The sequence below is a fragment of the Phalacrocorax carbo genome, chromosome 2 (genome assembly GCF_963921805.1).
Source record: "Phalacrocorax carbo chromosome 2, bPhaCar2.1, whole genome shotgun sequence".
NCBI lineage: Eukaryota > Metazoa > Chordata > Aves > Suliformes > Phalacrocoracidae > Phalacrocorax > Phalacrocorax carbo.
Genome location: NC_087514.1, coordinates 139,618,815 through 139,635,054, shown reverse-complemented (window position 1 = coordinate 139,635,054; position 16,240 = coordinate 139,618,815). Strand labels below are relative to the sequence as shown.

General features: G+C 37.9%; 1 protein-coding gene across 1 annotated transcript in view; it reads right to left on the bottom strand.

Annotated features, from left to right (window-relative positions):
• COL28A1 (collagen type XXVIII alpha 1 chain) overlaps nucleotides 1–16,240 on the bottom strand; it is a 79,877-nt gene that overhangs the window by 13,568 nt on the left and 50,069 nt on the right. The window contains exons 24-27 of the mRNA XM_064444559.1: nucleotides 14,281–14,349; nucleotides 12,010–12,078; nucleotides 4,086–4,154; nucleotides 1,918–1,986 (exon numbers count right to left, since the gene is read on the bottom strand). Coding sequence (XP_064300629.1) covers nucleotides 1,918–1,986; nucleotides 4,086–4,154; nucleotides 12,010–12,078; nucleotides 14,281–14,349 — 276 coding nt within the window. The remainder of the gene's footprint in view (nucleotides 1–1,917; nucleotides 1,987–4,085; nucleotides 4,155–12,009; nucleotides 12,079–14,280; nucleotides 14,350–16,240) is intronic.

The window sequence follows — 16,240 nt, the reverse complement described above, 5'->3', positions numbered from 1 at the left end:
ACTTTCCTACATCCCTAAATTCTACATCCCTACATTACAAATATGCCTTAGTCTGACAGCATGTGTCAGTGCACTGTGTTCTTCCACTGGAAATCTTTCATGATGAAACTGAGCTCTCTACACTTCTAAAATATGCCTTAGATATTTATTCATAGCAGTGCAAACATAACATCTGAAACTCTGTGCAGATAGATAGATAGATAGATAGATAGATAGATGTAGATGTATACGCTGAGCATATTTTGACTAACCTTTACCTTTTTCAGGAACAGAAAAAATATTATATGATCTGTATATTTTTTCATGCATCATCAGATTTTAATTTCATTCAGCATTTGATTGCCGAAACATTTATGTTCAGAATGGCAATTGTGCTTTTCTAAATAACCTCACATACCCATAGAATTAACAAAGATATATCCCAAGTATTAGATTCTGGAAATATATCAGAAATGTCTGTTAAAGCCAGGCAGGAAATAGTTTTCCCATACCATAAAGCCATAAAGAGATGGCAGAAATTCTTCTATTTTCCACAAGGATAGAACAAAGAGCCTTCAGAGATTCAGCAAACAAAGGAAGAAGAGAAAAGAAAAGAAGTTCCTTATTCTCTCACATTAAAATACATAATAGCTTTGTGGTTACTGATAATTAATTCAGAAGAAAACTGCAAACAGATCAGAACCAAAGGTTTACACGGTCATGACTCTAACCATGTAGACATCTCTGTCTAGGAAAGTCAAGAGATGAGATAAATCAGAAGCTGTTAAAGAGAGTTATACAATAAAGAGGAAAGAAAGAACATGGTAAAAGTATGTTTTTATGCTATGAAACACCTCACAGTGAAAAAAGGAAGGGCTCTCTGCAGTCTAAAAAGGGAAATTATTGAACCTGCATATAAAAATAGAAGACATTGAAGCTGCAATCAGAGCAAGTATTGAACAAAACAAATTCAGAAGGAACTGGTGCTCTTCTGGTAAAGCTTATATGAAGTAATTCCATGGTGAACCAAAGAAAGGTTCTCCTCTGAAACATTTTGCCAACAAGGTGCATTTTAATGATTTTTTTTTGTTGCTGCTATTGTTTTGGCATGTCACTATTTTCCAACAGAAACCTATTTTATCAATGAATTCCCTGGTGGCTTTAGTGTCTACAGCCAACCACAGTATAGAGAGGCATCCTTCCTAACCCAACTGAAACAGTGCTCCTCTTACTGGTTGTGTGACAACCTTGAGCTGGAGAGCTGAGCATAATCCTCCTGATCTAGGGAAATATTCAATCATATGCTCAACTTTAAGCACACTGGTTTAAGACAAATAGGAGAAATTTGCGGTGTTCTCCACTAGACCCTCCAGTTTTAATAATTTTCTTCCCCACATTTATGACAAAGCAATTTACTAACTTCCAATGTTCAGAGTATGTTATCATGTTTGTATTTATCCTTATAAGGAGAAAAGTTGTGGTTACGGCTGGAACTGGGTGAGTAAAAACCTGATGAAGACTATATGGGAGACCGGCTAATTTCTTTCATATTCCTATATGTGGTGTTTGACTTATTTTGATGTGGTAGATCTCTGTAACTGTCTTTTACAAGGGCATCCAGAAAAAACTCTGGTTGTTTTCTCTGGAGTATTCTTTAAATATATGTGAATCAGTAAGATGTAGCAGAGATGAGACGTTTTTGCAGGTTAAATATATTTGTAACGACAAGAATAATAGGAGAGCAACCGGGTGCCACCAATACTGAAAACTCAACAGTTAAAGTAAATATTACATACCTTATGAACAAGAAACTTAAATATACAATGAAAATTTGCAGGAGTTTGGTGACTCAGTGGCAAAGAGAAAAACAGATATTGAATCTCCTTAAGAGACAGTTTTGAGAAGAAACTGGACAGATATCACATTAAACTGGATTACCTTGCTTCCTTGTATGCTGTTGCCAGGGGGCCCGGGTGGACCAGGCAAGCCTTTCTGTCCCATAACGCCCTACAACAGTCAGTGGGGCAAAACAAGAAGAATTAGGAGGTAAACTGTATTCTTGGTAACACTAAGGAAGTCATCTCAAAGTCAGGGCGAGCAAAAAATAAAACCATGTCAAAGACTCTAGTTCTGATTCTTCTTTGATTTATGGTTTCTCACTGTGGGCCTTAGTAATTATCCTTGGCAAATTCCCAGGAAAGCAAAGGAACAAAGAAGCTGAAAATAATTTAAGAATAAAATTTGCCCATGACACATTGTGACATTTTCCCCAGTTTTTCCCACATAGAAACCAACAGAAACCATCTTTATACAACAGCTTTGTGCAATCGCTCCACACAAGGGAGGCACAACAGTTGAGCCACAAAGGACCAGAGCAACAAAACCCAATGTGAGTAAATCTGCCAGGCATGTTAGCTAGTTCTTGTGCACCATGTATATATTGCAAGCCCCTGTGGTGCCACAGTCTCTGGGAGCACCAGTCACTCAGAAAATTGTTAAGTGGTAGAGGAAAAAAGAAAAGCCAAAGCAGCACCTGCTGATTTGTGTCGATACAGTCAGCGCCAGGTAAAAACCCTTCTGCTTTGAAGCCAGGCTAATCTAACATTTCAAATGACAAAGTGAAACATATCCCTTTGATTACATCAAAATTAAATGTCTGTTTTTCCTTTTTTGTTCTTTATTTTTAGTTGGAAAAAGCTTTTGAAATTTAACCAAGCTTCATAAAAGTTTCTGTAGATTTCAGGTTGGATTTTTGATTACTGTCTTATAATAAATAATCACTGTGCTCCAATACAGTAAATGGAATTCATTCAGTGGTATGTAAACTACCTACATTTTGCATATGTTGAATATTTAGGCAGAAGTATATCAAAACTTGATCATCATTAAATAGAAATATAAGGCCTAAATATTTAACTTCTAGATATTGGTGATACCTGAAAAGTCATCATTCTCATGTGCATAGATAAAAAATTTGCCACAAATTTTGACAGAATCTCAAGTGAAAAATACTGTTAATCTATATATTTATAAGCAGGGACTCACAAAAAACCATTGTGCTAAATAGCTCATCTCAAGAACTAGATGCTACAAGCAGGTCCTCACCCATGAAAACAAAGCATTGTTTCCCCACAGAGAACGTATTTTTTTATTCTCAAAGGCTTTGTGGAAACAGCACAAAGTATCACACATTTTTAGGATTTTGACACTCAGTCCAAACTTAGTTTTTTTAAACAGACACTGTCTGTGTGATTTACCAAGGTACTGATATTGCTGCAGCTTTCAGAAAGCAAGGCAGTCAGATATAAGTCCTAAGAAAATATTCATGCTCTGTCACTCATTGCATTTCTGTAACAGGTTGGTAATAGCAATGTTTCTTTATTCAGATACTAGTTTATTCAAAATGGCAGTGGAGACTTCTGCTAATCTCTGCTAAGGAAATCACAGAAAAGGTTACAAAGGCATATCTGTTTTTAACTTGAAGTGGAGAAATGTACACTATGTTTCTCCTCATGGACTTTGTAAAAATAATTGATGGGTACACCTATAATAAAGAAATCCAGGCATGCCCTCAATTTCTTTTCTTACCAGTATGTCTTTTTTGAATTTTAAATCACTTTAGTGGAGGGAGGAAAAAATTGCCCAGGTGTCGCATGCTGGCTGCCTATAGAATTAACTTTTTTTTCATGTTTATTTCCTAATGGCTTTACTAATGAAATAAATTGGATTCAATTTCATTGAGCAAAAATTGCACACCTAAACATTTAACATATTTTCCACCACAAAAGAATCTCTTGGAAATAGAATAGATACAAACAGGAGAAATGCATCATTTAACTAATTTATCAGCCTGATAGATCTGTTCAATTTCCAGCTGTAATCTCATAAAGTTTAGTTGCAAATGCAATTTTCATCCAGTTAGCATTCCTTCCTAATCCAGTTGGTAGAAGCACATGGTCAGTGCCCATGTTTTTGTGCTTGATTTCTCCTGCAGTTGCACCAATGTAAATCATAATGGAAGAAGATATTTTGGTGTCTGAGAGATCAGAGCCTGGTAGCCAGCTTCACAAAAGACCACAAAAACATCAACATGGCATCATACCAACCTTGGGACCAATCATTCCGCTTCCCCGTGGCCCCGGGGGCCCAGGATAGCCTTTCATTCCACGGTCTCCCTGAAAATAGTCACAGAAATGCCAGTAATTTATTACCTATTAAGTGTTAAACCTTTCATCCACTTACAAGGCAGTCAAACTACTGAGTTTAAAAAACAAAACAAACACATGTTACATTCATAAACGTTTGCTTTACAGATAGATAAAGAGCCCCAAATGCAGACACCCATATTATTTAAACTCTAGGTGAAGAACATTATTCCCCAAGCAAAGGTACATGTGATCAAAATCACCAACAGACTTAGGACTCTAATTTGCAATCTCATCAGCTACAGAAGAAAAAGAAAAGCAAACTCATTTGGAAACACCACCATTTTCCCATCATTTTCTGCAGGAGCTTACTAGGATGGACAGGGTGCACAACGGTGGGACTAGAGGGAGACAACAGTGATTGTACCCTTTCCTGAAACTGTGCTTGTTCTGAAACTAGTCATTTAATTTCTGGAACTGTCAAACTAATGTGTTTATGAAAATTAAATTAATTTTAATAGCATTGATGTAGAAGAACAAAAAGAACAGCTCTTTCTTTGCTTTTGTGGGTTTTTTGGTGTTTGGGGTTTTTTTTTTAAGCCTTAATGCATATATGTTTAGCTTGATTTCTTAAGGGAATGAGGCTTAAGTGATACTCTGCCTGCATTTCTGCTTGTGTGTGCTAGTCCTCTTTTTTCTCCCAGTATATTTGGAACTCATCTGTTGATTTCAGCCAAATTAATCAGAAATGTAGAGGCCTTGAGCATATTAATTTTCAACAGTTTTGCTGTTATTTGGACGCTGGGTAAGGGAGAGAGATTCAATTTATGCTTTTAGTGGGGAAAAAACCCAGAGAGGGCTCATCCCTTAACCATCAGGCAGACAGAAGGCAGCAGCTGGCTGACCAGGGGAACGCAGGTAATGCTGAGGCTGGAGCTGCCCCTCGTGTTGCAGATGAGCCCAGAGAAGAAGATGGGGGTCAGGGGACATTACTGGCAGGGGAAAGGCACGGGGACATAAGAGGCAGTTTTGTTTTCCTCAGTCCATAATTGTACAAATGAGGGAATAGGCACACATTCAGCACATGATACTAGAAAACTCCCATCAGGTTTGAAAAGAAAAAAAAAATCTATAACTGATAAGATGCAGAAAAGAGATGCAGATAGTTGCAGAAAATTCTGAATCAAGTTTAGCAAATGTCCTTAAACCTATGCCTGTGCAGGCAAGTGCACAAGAAAGAAATGTTCTGATAAGCGATTGATCATCCAATACAACAGATCCAAGAAGAAATTGTATTTCTTTACAAAATAAAAAATTTCATTATAAAAACTCTTCATTGTACTTGTTTTTGCACTCGGAAAAGCTGTAGAAATGGCTGTGCCTGAAGAGGGAGCATTCTAACTAGGAGAGAGCTGCAAGTATGAATCACACAAATCACAGATGACGCTTGAGTTGTATGTGAAAAGCAACAACACATCAAACTGATTAAAAAGGAAGGAAACAGAAGTACAGAATCTTTCACTGACTGCCTTCACTTTCTGGGAGGAATGAGTGCAGTCATTATAACGACTGCTTTTAGGTGAAACACCCAAGGTTCAATCGTGAGCAAGAGATCACTCCAGTCTGTGTTTTTTATGATATCTTAGCTATAACACTCTCGTGCTAAGCCCCAACATATGTGCTATGTATGTAAATATATTAGGGTACAAACTATGCTCAGGTTTGACAGATTTGGAGACGGGGGAACTCTGAATCCAAAGGCTAAGACTTAGACTGAGCTTATAATGATTTCCTTCTTGATGTAACATGTGACTTTGGAATTTATTTTCAGTTCCTCTTTCTTCCAAAGCACTGGAGACAGTCGGGACATAGGCATAGTGTCTGGATTCTCTTAGCTTTAAATTGGTGTGTCAAGCTGTTTGGGTTAAACTGATTGCTATGTTCAGTCGGGAGGAAATTTCTCAGTCAGATTTGATCAGAGAGTGGAGTTTGTTGGTTTTGCCTAGTCTGGTTTGGAAAAGGGAACTAAAGAAAGAGCCACTCTCTTTAGTAGTGTTCTTCAGATGACCTGAAGCTTTTATATCACACCTTCCCTATGAATGGAAAGAGCCAAGATATTGGCAATGTCCTTGAACTTTTTGCCTTTTTTCCCCCACAAATTCTAGCTACAAACTGTTAAAGATTACAGTCTTAAGTACGTACAGATTGTATCACTTTGGTACATGGTGCTGGGAAATGTCCCCTGAAGTGGGATGAATGGGAGATATTCCTGAGCCTTTTAAAACATGCCCAGTTTCTCAATTCTTCCTTCAATGCATTTTCTTACAATTAGCTTGAGAATACTAGGAAATCCTGAGAGCCTAGGCAAATGTAGTTATCTTCCTATTTAGTACCATCTATTATCAAAGGAATAATTGTTGGTCCTCAATGTCCTTGTAAACCATAATACTAACTTAAGCTGTTTGCAGGAGCACTCTTCATGAGCAGAAGTTGTGCAGAGCAGCCAAAGCTGTCCCTGCCCAAGGCTCCCTCTGAAACCTGTCAGAGGTGTTAGAGTTAGAGGTGGATATACAGGTAAGACTTTGCATTTTAAGTTTTTTTTTTAGGAGATCCTGGGCTGCTGTGGCCTGTGAAACAGCCTGTAAGCTGCTGTGATGGAAGCTGAACAGGAGGTTAGCAAAGTAAATGATTCCTTATGGTCCAGTATCCAATATACCTACAACCTGCTCTTAGACCAGCTCTGACCAAAAAGAGCGTGAGGGTGACTTGAAGTCATCTGCCTCTTCCTCCCATGGGTAACACATTCTTACACAGGGTCGTTGCAGGTGAAGGATTGAGTTTTAGCCTCACATGTTTAGTTAATACCAGATGTCTCACTGAAAAGCTCTTTTGTAGAGCTTTATCATAATCCTTAAAGTTTCTGTATTTCTTGGCTTAGAGAAAGAGACTTTTATTTTGCTTTATGAGTTGCGAAGTGGAGCAGTTCTTTTTTCTAAGGTATGACACTAAACTGTCCTCCAGGGAATTAATTTCAAGAAGGATTAGTACTGTTCTTTGATGAGGTTTAATTTATTTCCTGTATTGTGCTTGTAGACAAGTTTGTCACCATCAGCAAAACAGTGAAGTAGAAAAACAACACTGAAATAAGAAATAAAGACCTGAGTCAAGACAGTGTAAAGTATGGGATTCCAATGTCTATTCCATACCCTTTGTTCAAGAAAATTCATTAAATGACCTAATGGTCACCTGAAAAATAAATCTTGCCTTCCAAATACATACACCTCATTTACTGTGAAGCATGTATATTTAATACTGAAACATACAACAGACACTGCAATACTCTTTTTAGTGAGAGATAGTGGATGTAACAGTATTTATAAGAAGAACATATTTTAAAAAAATCATTTCATCTCTACTTTCCATATTTTAGTTCAAATAGACAGGGTCGAAGCTGCAAAAGTTATTTATATTGCAACTGGACCGAGCCCAAATGTTCATGCACTAGGGAGTATGCTAGGGGTTTTAATAATCCTTCTGCTATCCAGTTACTGAGAATGAAGCTTGCTTTATTTCTAGTGCTGGACTCTTGCTCTTGAATGTCTGTAACCCACATCCTAGTTGGCAACAGTGCTTTTAAATCAATTTTTTATTATATTCTGACATTATATGCTTCTGTTTTAATGCTACAGAAAACAGGGTGCTGCCAGGATTGAATGCATCCCACATGTTCCAATTTTGTTTTCATGTCAATTTGACCTCTGTTACATAAAATTCCTATCTAGCAGCGTGCACATATGTGAGCCATTTCTGAAAGTGGGGAGAACAGAGCTCTGATTCAGCTGAGTGGAACATTCCTATATAATGATACTCAAAGGAATTTCAAATTAACAAGTGTGTAAATTTATGAGTCTCTTTTATCAAATACATGTTCTTTTTTATATGCAGACATTGTTGTTGTTCTTATATTCTTTTTTTCTTTTATGTGGAAGGGATGAGAGGTAGCCAGTGCACTTACGTTTTATTTGAAAAAAGAGAAGATTGTCCATTTTATGAACTGAGTTCTGGGGGAATTCTTGCAATTCAAGTGAATTGTTTTTCCTTGTGGCACCTTTGCTACCAGGAAGTTATGTAGAGACTAATGATTCAAAACTTTGTATAAGCAAAGAGGAACAAAAAATCAGAGAGGGAGAAGAGTTGTTTATATACTTTGTTTCTTTTTTCCCCAGTGTACCCTACACCATGCCTAGTGTGATGCATGGAACTAAATCACAGATGTGACTATCTATTCAGATAATGCATGCTTCGATGCAGCAGTCACACACTGCAAAAGCTACAGATGCTCACCGTTTACAGAAGCAATATGCATCTTTCCCACCAGGGTTAACGCACCAGTCTAGGTGCATCATAAAAAAGAAACTTACCTGTTTTAAAGTAAAAAATACAAATTAAATTTTTATCAGATGTTTTTAACTCTTAGGGTCTTTTTTTAATTTTCTGACAGAGACTGTTAGATAAGCACCACTGTGAGAAGCCAGATTTGATGGGCAATATCACACTGCAGCACAATCAAACCTGTAGATCCACACAAAACTTTTCATACAAAATTTGATGTGAGCATGATTTGCCCTAATTGTGTTGTGTTACCTGCAAAGACAGCTACTCTGCAGGGTTCTTTGTAATACAGCTCTTCCCAGAGCAAGATGCCACTACTCCATAACCCATGGATATGGTGTGTTCTGAATCTACCCCACGACTGGTTATTACGAGTAGAAACCTCTGCTTGATAGGCAGCTTCTAACTCTACCTGTCCATCAACGAATAGTGCCCAACAGCAGTGATTTGCAGCCTGATGTTTCCACTGTATGCAATATGAGGAGACCTGCCTGGTCTGCTCCTGTGGACTGATCCCCCTCTGGGGGTAGAGGTACATTAAGGGCACTTCCAGATCAGATCATGAAGTTTAGCTTCATCTGAAGGAAATCCATTTCCTGGGTTGTGGGACCGCTCAGACCTCTTTTTGGTCTGGAACCCAAGGAACAGTAAATGGGTTCACTGGGAGGTTCACTCCAACAGCACATTTCTGATCCGGCCTAAAACACCCATGCAGATCACCCCAGAAGCCCCTGTGTTTGAATGTGGCTGCCTGAACTAGACTGGCTGCACATGCTGAGTTCTTGCTCCTTAGGCTGTATCATACCCAGCTGCCACAACCACAGGAGGCCTTGTTCTATTAACCTGAAAACACAGCCTCCTTTGTATCCATATTTTTCAACAGTTTGGTTCTTAAATCAAGCTACCTAATTCTGACAATTTTTGTGACAATAGAGATGGCTTGATGGAAATGAGGAAGATGCTTTTAATTTACATGACAACCCTGATCTGACCTGAAATTGTCAGAAAACACATGAGAATAGTGATAACAACTTATCAGTTTGCTTTTGGCTAATCATTTGCTGACTTCTTTATAGATAATTAGTTAGGATAAGAGTTTCTATCACTAGATATTCCATTACATTATTTCCTGTTGTAATTAAATACTATTAAGTTATAAGAGCCTCACCTCTCGGTCACAGCTATTTCACTTTTGCTCAGTCAAATTCAGGTTGAAGTAATGGGCTTACTGCCAAATTTGTTATTAATTGGTAATGTTCAACTAATACAACACAGGTCACTTCTGTATAATGTGTATATTTGTGATACTTTTCAGAAACACAACCACAATCATTGATTTTAAAAATTCCAGTTGTGAGAAATTTCACTGCAATTATTGTAGTGGTTTCCTTTCACTTAAAATATTTTATTTCCATTTTTTATTTAACTCAGATTTCTTTATATTAAACCCCTATATTCCCACTGAAATTCTGATTTATATTTCTGGGGTTTGTAATTTTTCAACCATGGCATCACAGTGGGAGATCATCTTATTTGATCACCTGACATGACCTTCCAATTTCTTTTTTTTGGGAAACACTACTTTCCAGAATTACGCATTTAGGAAGCGATAGGGAATTCCAGACATAATGATGCCCCAAGATATTCTTTAGTCATAAGTTACATTTTTATCAATATCTGCCTTAATAATTTAATACAAGATTCTAGGGTTTTAATGAAATGTTTTTCTGTCGTACTGTCATGGTTTTAGCTGGGATTGAGTTAATTTTCTTCACTGCAGCTGGCACAGTGCTGTGCTTTGGACTTAGTATGAAAACAATGTTGATGATAACGATGTTTTAGTTGTTGCTGGGTAGTGCTTATACTAGTGAAGGACTTTTCTAGCTTCCCATGCTCTGCCGGGTGCACAAGCAGCCAGAAGGGGGCACAGCTAAGAAAGAGGATTGAAACTGGCCAAAGGGATATTCCATATCATGTAACGTCATGCCCAGGATGTTAACTGGGAGGCGGCAATTGCAGCTTGGGGACGGGCAGCATCGGTCAGCAGGTGGTGAGCGGTTGTACCGTTTGTGTTTCTGTTTTTTTCCCTTTTCCTTTTTATTATATTATTTTTATTTTTATTATAATCATTATTATTTTATTCTAATTATTAAACTGTTCTTATCTCAACCCACAAGTGTTTTTTTTTACTTTTGCTCTTCCAGTTCTCTCCCCCATCCCACAGGGGTGGGGGGAGTAAGCGAGCGGCTGCGTGGTGTTTAGTTGCTGACTGGGGCTGAACCACGACAAGTACCAAGAAAAATGTCTTATAAGACTGTATGACATCAAGTCTCTTATCTCTATGTGGAAAGATATAATCTAATCTAAAAAAATGTAATTAGTTTAGCCATATATATGAATAACATAATTGAAATTACTTTTAGTGCTTCAGTAGTTTGTGCCATGGGCCAGACCTTGTATTACTTTATGTGAAATGTCTTAGATTGATAAGTAGTAATTCAGAATAGGAGGACAAAGCCAGGTTTCCTAGACCCTGCTGTCAGGCCATTCTATGCTCGTTCTAAGGTCAGGTCATTCTAAGGATGAATGTCCTTCAGTTTCTCCTTTATTGTGGGTATGTTTTTAAGAGGTTATTGTTGTTTATTTTGAATGGGAATTCTCATGTCTGGGAACTGAAGTTGAAAGTTCCTTCTGTTTGGGAAAAAACTTGTTTGGGCAATGTTTATTTTGCTTTCTCCTGCAACAGGCTGCCTGTTTCCTATTTCACATATGTAACAAGGAAATCATTAATAAAACTACCCAGTTGGATATTTTAATTTCTTGTGTGATTTTAGTCTTAAGTCTCTTTTTTCCAACTTTTTATAACATAATTACAATGCAACTTTTTAGGTGAATTACATACTGCTTAAAATTTTATAACACTTTAGCTATTCTGTGTTTTATGAAAAAAAGCTTGGAAGTGTTTCAGTTTTGTATTTCTAATCCCTTTATCAGTTTTGGTTTGGGGTTTTTTTTTGCTGCCAAGTTTTGCCTCTAAACTAGTATTAATTTTTGATGAAAGTTTACAGTCTTCTCTTAGGAACTTTAAAAATATCTCACTAGCCCCAGGTAACCACCATTCCCCTGACTCCTTTGGGGCCTCGTCCCTTGCACTTCTGTAGGAGAAAGGAAGTGCATAATTATTAGGCAATACTCTGCCTGTGTTGGATTCTGACTTCCACATGAAACTCCAGCATCTAGAAACATCCTGGGTCTTTGGATATATGGAAAACCTGCAGATTTGCATCAAATCTGGGGATAAAGCAAGAACTGATTTGTACCTATCATGGCAGAAAAGTCTATTGCAAGCTTTTCTTCTAACTGAAATAGGAAGTGGGAGATGAGATCACAGCATTTTGTCATATATATGCCATTCTAACCTAATGCATTTTTCAAAAGATGTTTGTCTACCTTGTCTGCTGGTCAGATGCATGTACTACCATTGTAAAAGTACCTTTGGTCCAGCATCTCCCACGCCTTTTGGGCCTGCTGGTCCTGGGGGGCCTGCTGGTCCTGGAGGTCCCTGGTACAGCAGAGGAATAAAGCATGTCAGTAGTTGTCCTAAAGGAAGAGTACTGTGTTCTTCAACAAAGAAAAGAATTTCAGCAATAGTAACTAATCTCTTGGGTTTGCTGTATTTTGTCAAACTCTTCATATTTCCAATGTGTGCTGAGCAACAGTCATCCTCAGTCCCAGGTGAAAACCTGGAAAGACTACCAGAGTGGTGGAAAAAAAAGTCCAGCTCCTGACTTAACACTGGAGCTGTTCTTAGCTCAGAGAAGCCAGTGAGAAAGCAGACACTGTTCCATGATCATATACTGTGGACATTACATATCTGGGATACTAGAGCTAACCCATCTAAATTTGGGGGTTGAGTAACCCTAATATACTTTGGTGTATTGGTGTTTGATGGTCTGTTCTTCTGAACTCCCCACTCAATCTGTCACAGCCCCTTGAGCTGTTCATACAGTTGGAGGCATCCCCAGCTTTCCTTTCAGCATTCATTCATAGGGCAGATGTCTTTGTCCCATCGTGCTACAGAGACATAGCTACATAAATCTTGTCCATGTCTGCCAGTGGTTTATGAAGTTGGTCTTCCCAGATCATGTGGCATGGAAAGGTGGCCTGAGAAGGGGAGACATGCATGCTACAGCAGAACAGAACCTTCACACATTTCAAGGGTGTGTACTCATGTGGCAGGGAGAAACACAGCCAGCTTTTACTGAAGCCTGAGATTGAGTTGCAGAGCAGCATTACTCTTATGGCAGTTGCAGACGGGAATCCTAGAACAGACATGATTTCAGGACTACTACTGCAGAGCAAAGCCTTTTTTTTTTTTTTTTTCCTGTTGTGTAGTCACAAATAGATATGCAGGAAGTGCATACACATAAGTTTGTCATCCTGTGACTGGGCAGACTACAACCAGCATTTGTACAGCTTTATTACTGTATCTACCAGTACTTCTTTTTCATATAGTTTAAACAGATATCTTAACTTGTGAAGCTAAAAGCTCCAGTTCCTATGAGGCATTCTAAGGTTTGTCATCTGTTTGCATCACTGCCTTCTTCATGATTGCCTTTGCATTTGCTTTTCATTTTTATTTGGGATGACAGTAGGCTTTCTTTAATTTGTTTGCCTTTCCTCTGTTTAATGGGTCTGGGTCGGTTACTGGCACTCCTTGACCCTCCAAGGAGTCTTGAGCTGGTCTAGTGTCCCTATGTGCTGTGAAATGTGTCAGGTACATAGCATTATACCAGGAATTCTGAGTGAATGCCCTCTGAACTAATTCTGATCCCAAAGGATCTTCCCAGGATCAGCTTGAATGCTAGGAAATTGGAGCTCAGCCGTGACTTATTTGGAAGCACTCAGGTCCCACCTCAGTGTACTTGGGAGTGCCTTTGTGGTTTTAGTTTGAAATAAAGGTGGATTACAGACATAAAGGAAATAGTGTTAATGGAAGTCTGACATGGTGGTTGAAGGATGGCAAGAGTATTTTCACCTTCTAGTGAAAGCTTGGTCAAACATGTCTGCGTGGCTTTGGATGACTGAAATTTAGGATGATATGCCCTTGTAATGGAATGTGCCAGCTGGAATACTTAGGCATTAACCCCCTCTGGAGCTAACCATCAGAGAAACGAGGGGGGGGGAAATCTGCAAAAAAAAAGATTTATCCCCCCGGTATGAAAAACAGCTGAAAAACCAAGGAATTGAAGGCTGCAGTATTTGGCCAAGCAAATGTTATTAGATATCCTGAACAAAGAATAGTAAAGAAAAGGGAGGGAGGGAAGAAGGCAAGGAAAAGAATTCAAAGCAGTGATTGTATTAAACACGTATGAGCAGCCACGAAGATTTTTATGGAATTACAGGGTATCCCTTTCATGATGCTGAAATGAGAACAGTTTATACCTGGTTCTGACTGCCTGTAGAACTGGCACTGTATCTAGGACAGGAAAGGACTTTAAAATACATTTATATATTTAATGTATATACTTAAAATATATTTTATAAACTACATATTATATTATTGTATATACTATATAATTATATTCTATAAAATCATTAATTATTTGTATTTAAATATTTATATATTTAATATATTTAAATTAGCTAAAGGATGAAAGAGAAGATTAATCGCACTTAGTTAAGTAGCTAAATATTGAGTTATTGCACAGTAATTTTTTTTTCCTTTGGAGAACACAAAATACAGAATTAAAATTATACTTACAGCTTCACCTTTGTGGCCATCGCCTTTTGCTCCACGGGGTCCAGGTAGTCCAGGTAGTCCCCGGTTACCCTAAATACAAAATTGTAAGTCAGGCATCATGCCAGTAACCTGATAACCATAATGTAACAAATATTAACAAATATGTAAGGAAAATATTTAATACTCCTTTGGAAATACAGAATAGCAGTTATGAGCTCTTGCAAATTGTTCCCAAAGCTCAGAAATTTTTGTGCTTTTTTGTTGTTGCTTCAGTCGACTAAACTAACATTTCAGACAGATAAGAGTTCTCATTAGGAAATTATTAATTTCTAGATTTCTAGTTGCAGAGAGAAGTCTTCAAAACATTGACTTTAGCCAATAGAGAGTTAAATTTATGTTTTAAAAGTTAAACTTTTATGACTTTGGGAGTAAGTCCTGACATTTGAACAATGAATTTAAACAATACTGAAACATAATATGTCAGGCTTAAGTTATCATATGTTGCACATTTTGTGCTTCCAGGTAATCACATTGGTTCTCTCATACAGTAAAGCAAAACTGCATTCTGCAAGGGAAAGAAGTAAAAGAAAGAAATACAACTGGTTATAAGAAATACATAATTTCTCTTAGTGTAGCCTGAAATGCTCTGTAACAGGATACAGTCACCCCTTCTGTTGACTCTTCCACTGACTCCCACTAAAGATTTCTGCATTTGCAAAACCTCAATGCTTCCTTTCATGACCAGAAGAGAAGCAAAGAGCAATCTTTTCCTCTTCCCTCATTGCAGTGATCGCTTTCCTAACACTGAATAAGAAAATTAACTGAGCTTGCAATAGACTGTAATTCACAGAACCAAGAAATAAAATATACTGCTTTGAGGTATCCCTCAAGATACGCTGGCAGTCTGTACTGTAGTTGTTCGCATGACAGCACCGCCAACCAGAAATTCTTACTGATACTTGCAGGTCATACATCCACCCCACTCCTAAGCATGGTATGTATATGGCCACACAGGGAGAAGTGTACACCCTTCACTCAGTCCCACAAAACCAATAAATGTAAATGGAGTCTCCTGTAGAGTGTTGGCGGGTCAGTTGTCAATATACATACAGATAACATGTCCTGAAGAATAATTACATACAGTAGCAAGTATTTCCCTGTCTATTCCAGTAAAAATAAATAGCTAGAAGAAAGAAACTACAAATGACTGAAAACTGCTGTTTCACCAGTGCATTGTTTCTGCCAATTTCTGCAATAACATAATGTTTCAAGAAACCACAAATGGAGTCCTGATAGCAGCTCAGATCTCAGCAGCTGGTCTGTCCAAACACAGTGTCTGTGACTGGAGAACCACCCAACTCATATTCTAGTTACATATCCAACTAAAACAGACTTCGGGTCCAAAGCTCCTGTCCCATGAATGTCTCTACCAGAGACACAAGCAATCAGATCTTTTTAACAAATTTAGCCCTGTCAAGGACAAATGAAAGAGCTGCTTTGGCTCTCCTAAAGATATACATGAAAGGTTTAAGTTATGAGATAAGTGAATGAAGAAAGACAAGGTAGACTCAATGTTCTGGTTAAGATGAAACCCTGAAACCACTTCAAGGTGGAATTTGGGATGGGAATGCAAGCATGCCTTATGCTTAAAGAAAACTGTGCATCATAGAACACTCCTGTATGAATTTCTTCTATTCTCCAGGCCAAAGGGATAGTTTCACTGGAAGACTTAAACACAACCTGATCGCCAGACTCAAACTGCATCAGCCCAGGAGAACATTTCTTCAGGTTTCCTAATTTTCAAATGATGGAATTCTGATCCAGTTCTGTGAAAATCTAACCAACAAGTGCGCTTCAGGTTCATGAATAGCTTTGTAATGGAAAGTCAATTTTACCTCTTCCTCATTCTTAATATCCATAGTTCTTAAATTGTGGATCAAATGAGAAATGTTTTAGAAATATTTAGTAACAAGAAAGGTTA